At 27.8% G+C, this 8,432-nt stretch overlaps 1 protein-coding gene across 1 annotated transcript; it reads left to right on the top strand.

The window, feature by feature from the left end:
- The first annotated feature begins 1,921 nt into the window (after nucleotides 1-1,921).
- Nucleotides 1,922-7,688, top strand: LOC136090898 (uncharacterized). Its single transcript, XM_065817874.1, has 5 exons — nucleotides 1,922-2,606; nucleotides 2,691-3,020; nucleotides 3,147-3,302; nucleotides 3,444-3,636; nucleotides 7,444-7,688. Exons 2-5 carry the CDS (start codon nucleotides 2,793-2,795, stop codon nucleotides 7,686-7,688), a joined length of 822 nt encoding a protein of 273 aa, XP_065673946.1. The 5' UTR covers nucleotides 1,922-2,606; nucleotides 2,691-2,792.
- Nucleotides 7,689-8,432: the final 744 nt, after the last annotated feature.

Genomic DNA, 8,432 nt, shown 5'->3' with positions numbered 1-8,432 from the left:
TTACTATATAAGAGACATGTAGATCGACATGTAATTCAGTCAGTATATGGAGGTCAATCAGTCAGTATTATCAAGACATGTTATCAAAGTGAGTTTTATCAAAGTGTTTTATCGAAGAACATCAATACAGGAAGTGAAATACAACAAGTGTTTCATTACATCAATACAGTCCACATCCAACCAAGACGTCGTGTTCCACAGAGCATTAATGTATCATCACAAGGTAAATGTAACACGGTAAGTCTTGAGAAGCATGATTATTTATTTTTATTATTTTTATGACTCCAAGTGCAAAAATGGCTCCCGACAGTCTTGAATTGGAACTAAGAAAGAATATAATTAGCGATTACGTAAGTGGAATGTCATAAAAAAGTTTTTGTGATAAATATCGCGTGAAAAAATGGACCGTATCAAGGCTATGTTCCAAATATCGTTCTTCGGGGAAGTTGGCAGCAGATAACAAAGGTGGAAGACCGCGTTCCACCACTTCTAGAGATGTTTCTATGATCGTCAGATCCGTCAAGAAGGATCCGTGGATATCATCAGTCGAGATACAAAAGCAATTAGAGCTGCCTGTATCGGACAGAACAATCAGACGACGTGCTGTTGAAGCCGGATTGTTTTCTCGACGCCCTGCAAAGAAACCGCTGATTTTATTAAAAAACCAGAAGAAAAGACTCCAGTTTGCTACATCTCATATTGACTGGAATATGCAGAAATGGCAAACTGTCCTGTTCAGTGATGAATCGAAGTTCAACATCATTGGGAGCGATGGCATTTGACGTGTATGTCGACCGGCCGGAAAACGCCTCGATTTAAGTTACTGCCATAAGACCGTGAAGCATGGTGGAGGCAATGTAATGGTCTGGGGGTGTTTTTCTGCTAACGGTCTAGGTCCAATACATCGAAATGATGTAATAAAAACCGTTTTATGTATAAAAATATCCTGAAAGATGTTATGTTACCTCATGCTAAATGGAGTATGCCAATAAAATGGGTTTTTCAGCAAGACAACGATCCGAAACACACTGCAAAAGTAGTCAAGCAGTGGTTTCGAGACAAGCACCTATCGGTGATAGATTGGCCTCCTTAATCTCCGGATGTCAACCCTATCGAGAACCTGTGGGAGGTTGTTAACCGTAGAATTAATCATGAAGTTGTTCGTAATAAGGATTGATTGTTTGAACAAATCCAAAGGCCTGGGCAGCGATTTCACAAAGTTTCATTGATCACCTGATCGAATCTATGCCTCGAAGATGCAAAGCCGTGATCGACAACAAAGGATTCGCCACGAAATATTGATAGCGAAATACAGCTTGGTCAACATTTTGTCGAGTTGCACTTGTTTTGTCAAGAAGGAAATAAATTTTTTTTAATACTTTTGATTAATTTATTAATTTTCGTCTATAAATAATGAACTTTGTGATGAATAAAACTTGAAGAACTTTGTCGCTAAACAGTTACATAGTTATTTCTCTAAGTTGAAAAAATGCAGCACTTTTATATAAAGAAACTAAATTAGCATTATTTGGCTGCACTCGTTTTGTCCAATACTGTATATATATATATATATATATGTATATATATATATATATATATATATATATATATATATATATATATACATATATATATATATATGTATATATATATATATATGTATATATATATATATATATATATATATATATATATATATATATATATATATATATATATATATATATATGTATATATATATATATATATATATATGTATATATATATATATATGAATGTTATCATAATTAATGTTGTTACTTAACTAGATTTATTTACTTTCTAAAATTCATTTGAAATTAAATAGAGAAAGTTTGCTACAGCATTCCAATATAAAAAATAATGAAGTACACATTAAAATTGGTGGTGATTATAGTGGTGAATCATTTAAAACGTGCTATCAAGTTGTGAATGTTGATCAGCCGAACGCCAAGACAGACACAAATGTTTTTAGTATTTTCGGAGCAAAAGTCTACAAACCAAACTTTATTGCGGGTCTCTCTAGGTTCACACAACAAGTTAATTTATTGCAGTCACTCTGTTGCAGGTAGGTTGATTTTAATCATAAAGTTTCTGTGATACCAAATGACAGAAAACTCTGTTTTGAAATGTATTATTTTTAGTGAAAAAAAATACTAGTTTTTCTCTCTGGTGACTACGAATTTTTTTGTTCAGCATATGGAATCACCGGTGCAATTTGTATGAAATCAATTAAATTATAAAGTTGTGCAACAAAAAATACGGAATTTTTAAATTAGTGTAGTTTTATTGTAATTATATAGTTTTATTTATGACTTTTTTATACTAATTATTTTATACTAGTTATTTTTATACTAATTATAAAATTATATTGTCATTCTAGGTCGACATTCTTGCTTATTTTGTCATATCACTCACGCAGAAATGAAAATGCCCATATTTTAACAAAAACACAATTGTTCTAATCGTACACTGGAAACACTTGATGCAGATTTTTAAAAATTTGTTCAAAAAGGTCAAATCCAAAATTGGCAAAGTATTGTAACAATGTCATTGACTCACCACTTTTCAATATTCTTTTGACTTAAGTATTACATTTTTCTCCTATATTGCATTTTTATTTATTTAAATCATTTGTTTATATATTTTTTATAATTTTTTATTGAATTTAGGTGTGCATTCCATCCTTGCATATTTCATTGGGAATTTATCTTAACTCTTTTAATATACTGGAAGGTGGCTGTCATCTCATAGATGTAATAATTGCAGGAAAAATGTCTGAAAAAAATCAAACTGCAAACAACAGAAATTTTAATGAATATATTGCACATCAGTTAAAAATTTATGAAGGAGAAAAGGTTATTGCTGAATATTGTGATAAAACAACACTAATTTATGAAGCAATGGCAATACAAGTTCTGCGTTCTCCTGAAAATAAAGAAAAGTTCTATGAAATTTTTCAGCTCAGAGTAATTCATTTTATGGAGAAGAAAAATGCTAAGGTATAATGAATTAATATTGTCAATAATCTAATAAAATATTTCATGCTTCTATGTGTATGTAGCATTATTCAATATAAGAGCATATTTGTTGTGTGTGTATATGTATGTATATATTTTTTTTTACAGCTGATTGTATTAAAAGAACTAAGATCCAAAACATTTGAAAAATCTCATGGGCTACTTGTGAATAAACTTGACCAGGTTCTATGTGGTCTTAATGTTCAAAGACAAGCTTATCATGGAAAATGTTTTATTGGGAACCATGTTCATAAAATGTTGCAAGTTTTTTCATCCATATTTCTTCTGCATACTTTTAAACATGAATTGTATAAATATTTTCTCAAATGCATAAGTTCATAAATACCTAATGGTTTTTAAACATTAAATTTGTAAGTGTGCCCTTAAATTATCTTTATTCATTAGATAAACAGCGTCCTAGATCTTTGCAATTCAATACCTAAGATAGTAAGCGATCTTGGATTTATTGATACAGATGATTATAATGAGGCAATGGTCTTGAGTGAAAAATTTGTCGTTTTTTCCTGCAAATATGCAAAATGCTACAACTTAATGAATTCAAGTGAAATCATTAATGAGAATCCATTATCAGAATTAGGTGAAATTACCTTTTTTAAAATTATATTATCTTGCATTACAGTACTCTTATTTAAATTACTCTTGTAAGGGTTAGCGTAGTTATGGTTTTCTTTGTTTTCTAGTTCTTTTATTTATTTACTTTTTTTGAATTAGAAAGAGCCATTGAAGAATTAATGAGTTACTTTTGTAAAACATGGCCAAACGAGTCCATTACGCCAAAAATGCATTTATGGGAGAGTCATTGTGTTGATTTTATAAGAAATTGGGTTTGGGTCTCAATAATTATGGAGAGCAAGGTATAGAAAGCATGCATGCTGAGTTTAATAGTATGAACAGCACCTTTTGCCATATAAAAGGAGTGCAGCGACTAAAAAGTATTCTGTCTGAACATTACATCAAAAACTCCCCAGAAGCATTGAAAATCAAACCAACCATTAAAAAAAGAAAAGCTTAGTAAAGTTTTTCAGATGAATTGTGTAAACAAATTATAACATAACAACTTAATTTCAATTTTTTTTTTGTAAGAATTTTTTATAATATATATTTTATAATTATATATTGTATATTTCCAAATAAAATAAACAAAAATAGTTTCTATTTTAAATTTCAATGGTTGGTATTTGAACAGCAACGAATACTTTATTTTACTTATTCATTATATTTCAGTTTTTATTCTTTACGTTTTACTTAACACCTTGTTCAGTACCTATAACAAAATGGAAATTTTAGGGAAAAAGCGTTTTTTTTTTTTTACGAAAAAAATTCTAAAAATATACAAAAAAAATAACCGGTTCTTCAAAATTTGATAAACTCTTTAAATACCTTAACTCTTTATCTTAAACACTTCAGATTTTCTCAAAAAATTTATTAAAGTGCTTCTTTATTAAGAATTACTGACTTCCTTGAACTTCATACCAAAAAAATAGGCAAAGTTCTAGATTTTGTAAAAGTTTGACAAATTCCTTTGTTTAATATTTTTCTCTCTTGAAAGCTAGTAATAATAAACACTTAGTAAAAAAAAAACAATTTTAATATGTCATTGTTATAAAAAAAAAAATTAAATTAAGTTATTAGAGGCTTTACAAAGTTTTTTGGCGTTTTGCACGCTTTATTAAAAATCAAACCGAAAAAATATTTGTTAACGCGCATGCCCACAATAAAGTTCCATTACGAAACTGCCGTGCTGATGCCTTAAAAAGAATTTGAAAAGTAAAAAGGGGCCTAAGGTAAAGATATATAGACAAAAACAAAGACATTGAAGGAGCTCAATCTTATGATTCTGGATCCCATTCAATTATTCCTACTTTATTTTATGTTGATAAATATTATATGAATTTTCAAAACTGTTTATTTACAGTACAGAATTTGGATGTTTTGGTTATACAGTTTACGTAATATCTTCAATAATACTTTATAAAACTCCTTGAAATTTTTATGAAAAATTATGAAAATTTATGAAAATGGCTATAACTTCAAAAGTTGTGATGTTTTGAATATGAAAGTGGCACAGATTGCAGTTTACATTGTTATGAAACAACTGTGCAAGTTTCAGTTTTTAATGGTTACTCTGTGTTAAATAAATGTTTAAACGGTTTTAACCCATTTTGTGACCCAAGCCAGATTATTTATTTGCATTAAAAAAAAAAAATTCTTAATTCTGTCTTTCTTTAACCAAATTTTTATTAAACTCATTAAAAAACCTAACATATCCATTTAAAAAAAAAAATGGTCTAATTGTATTGAAGTACCTTAAAGAAATCAAAATTGTTTATTTTGGTATTATGTTTTTATTTTATTTTTTATTTTGATGCAGTCTGATTAAAATAATAAACACCAAAACATGAAATAAACACAAACTTATATATTGGGATAGGATATATTATATATACAATGAATATATTCTCTATCGTTTAGTATGTATACTAATGGAAAATTGAATTGATTTTAATCGATTATATAAAAATTCCCATATACATAATTTTTATGCAAAACATAAAATTAAAAAGAAACTAGTTCTCTTTTTTTATTCAATGCATATAAATACCAATAAATATCAATAACTATCAATAAATATCAATAACTATCAGTAAATATCAATAAATATCAATAAATATCAATAAATATCAATAAATATCAAAAAATATCAATAAATATCAATAACTATCAATAAATATCAATAAATAATCAAAAATATCAATAAATATCAATAAAAATCAATGTATTTTTATTTAAAAATAACTAAGTTATTTTAGCTATAATATTTCAATTTGTGGCTATAAAATTAACTGTTTTGTATCTTTCTAAGCAGATCGGCCATGAACTGAAGACCAAATTTATGGATCAACTACATTGCTTAACTTTGCTTTTTAATCTCTATTCTTATAGAAGATTTGCGTGCTTGTCGCTTGTTGATTTGATGTTTCTCACGAATATCATGAGCAAAGGAAAAGCTTCTTAGCCTCGTGAACAAACAAGAAAAGGAATTCGCCTTTTCGCTTTTAATTTTCCTAATTTCACGCGTAAAGGATTTTGAATAACTGGGGCGTAAACAAACCAAAACACAATTTTTAACTAAGAAAAATAAAAGGAAATAAATGAAAACAAAGTAAATAAAAAGTATAAATTAAACATGGGTGGTGGTGATCATTGCGTCATTTAAAACTGCAACAACGATAGAAGATATCCAAATAAATACGTTATTAAAGATCATAGTAACAGTTTTCATGGTAGTTTGCAACTAAAATTTTCGAAATGCAACGACGCTAAGATATTGCCTAAATATAACTCAAAAATTTGACTTTTTTAAAGTCTTTTTAATATTTCTTTTCAGTCGTGAGTTTGTTCAAGCCATTTTAAAATGGAAGACCTACTGATATTTATCCCGACCCCACATTATATTTAAATGGGTATGATAATGAGTTAAAAAAACGTAAATCTCCATTAAAAAGGACCTCTTCGCCCAAGAAGTTTGTTGCTAAGCCTAGTGATAATCATTATCAAAATTATTATAATCACGATCAAAATGAAGTTAATCATAATAAAAATAAAGATTATTATTATCAAAATAAAAACACTCAGCCTACGGATATTTATCATGATCAAGATTATGCATTTCCTGTTGCTATATTTCTATTTTTTTAGAAAAAGACTTAAAAATACTTCAAAACACTCCCAAAAGAATACACAAAAAACATTTGTTATTAAAACATCGTAAACGATTGCTGAGTAAGTTTTCTTTGATACCACAAGCAGAGTTTATTTGAAATAGGTTATGTCATTCGGATAAACTGATTAAGATCTATACTGGGTGTACAAAAAAAGTATTTATGTACTTAGTTAGTAAAGGAAAGAAAAAAATGAAAACATATATTATTATAAGGGAAAACTTTCACAGTCTTTTAAACTTAGAAGCGAAAATAAAAAAAAAGCCGGGGAAAAAAAGCACTACAACAATTGAGGATGAAATTCTGCTAATGTGTATGAAGCTTCCACTAGACTTGGTTATTCAATATCTAGCATTTAGATTTTCAATTTCTAATTCTCAATGCTCAATGTATATTAACTACCTGGATTACTTATTTTGGAAACAAGTTAAAACCTCTTCTTTTTTGGCCAACAAAGGAAGCAAATTTGTTATATAAAGCAAGGCATTTTTACCGAAAGTTACATAACGTCGCAGGTATAATAGACTGCACTTAACAAACAATTCAGAAACCATCAAATGCGAACGCACAATATTAAACATACAGTACTTATAAAAGTTGTAACACATTAAAAAAACTAGTTATTACAACAAAAACTGGTTCTTTCAGTTTTATCTCTAAAGGCTATGGCGACCAAGCTTCAGATAAACACATAACTGAAGACTGCAATGTTATCAGTATGCTTTCTGAAGGATCTAATTGCTTGGCTGATAAAGGCTTCAATATCCAAGATTTGCTTTTGGAAAAAAAGTGGTATTGGTTTGTCCACCTGTTAAAAAAAGGAAAAAATTTTACACGAGCTAAAGTTGTTTCAACCAAAGAAATTGCTAGATCACGGGTCCATGTGGAGCAATCATTCGACGACTAAAAGAACCTAAGATTTGTAAAAATTATTGTTGGAGTTATTTCCAACAATGTTATATTTCATTGATTACATATATGTTATTTGTGGAGCTTTAAGCAATTTACAACTGTTAGTTATAAAAGAAATTTATCTGATGTAAATTGAATATGTTAATACTAATAAGAAAGATATCTCTATTTTTCTAATTTTTTTTTTAAACATCACAAAATTCTTTTAATTAAAATGTTTTCAATAAATTTTTAGCATGCTGTCATATTTTTTGCTGCTCAAAATTTATAATGTAATTTTTTATTAACTTGTTTACTGTCTGAATCACTAATACATTTCTTTATGAGATCATTTAAAACCGTAGTAAAAATTACTTTTTTCTCAAGTTTCTTAGCGATTAATAAAAAAATGTATAAAGGCAATTTTACTTTATTAAAAATGCCTTTATACATTTTTTATAAGAATTGTTATTCCTGAGATATTGCAATGCTTGCGAAACATATTGCGAGAAGATATTGCAAGAATATATTGCGAGAAAATATATAGCGAAAATATATTAAGTATAATGCGATTTTATATAAAATATATTGCTAGAAAAAACATAGCGATTCTTGTGAAATTACGAAATTAATATTCATATAAAATAATGTAAATATTACGAAACTATTATACATATAAATAATATATACATAATATTTGCATATATTATTTATAGTCAAATGCATATTATGTATTATATATTCTTACTATTGTGATATA

This window comes from Hydra vulgaris, chromosome 14 (genome assembly GCF_038396675.1).
Source record: "Hydra vulgaris chromosome 14, alternate assembly HydraT2T_AEP".
Lineage (NCBI taxonomy): Eukaryota > Metazoa > Cnidaria > Hydrozoa > Anthoathecata > Hydridae > Hydra > Hydra vulgaris.
This window is presented reverse-complemented; position numbering and strand designations above follow the sequence as displayed.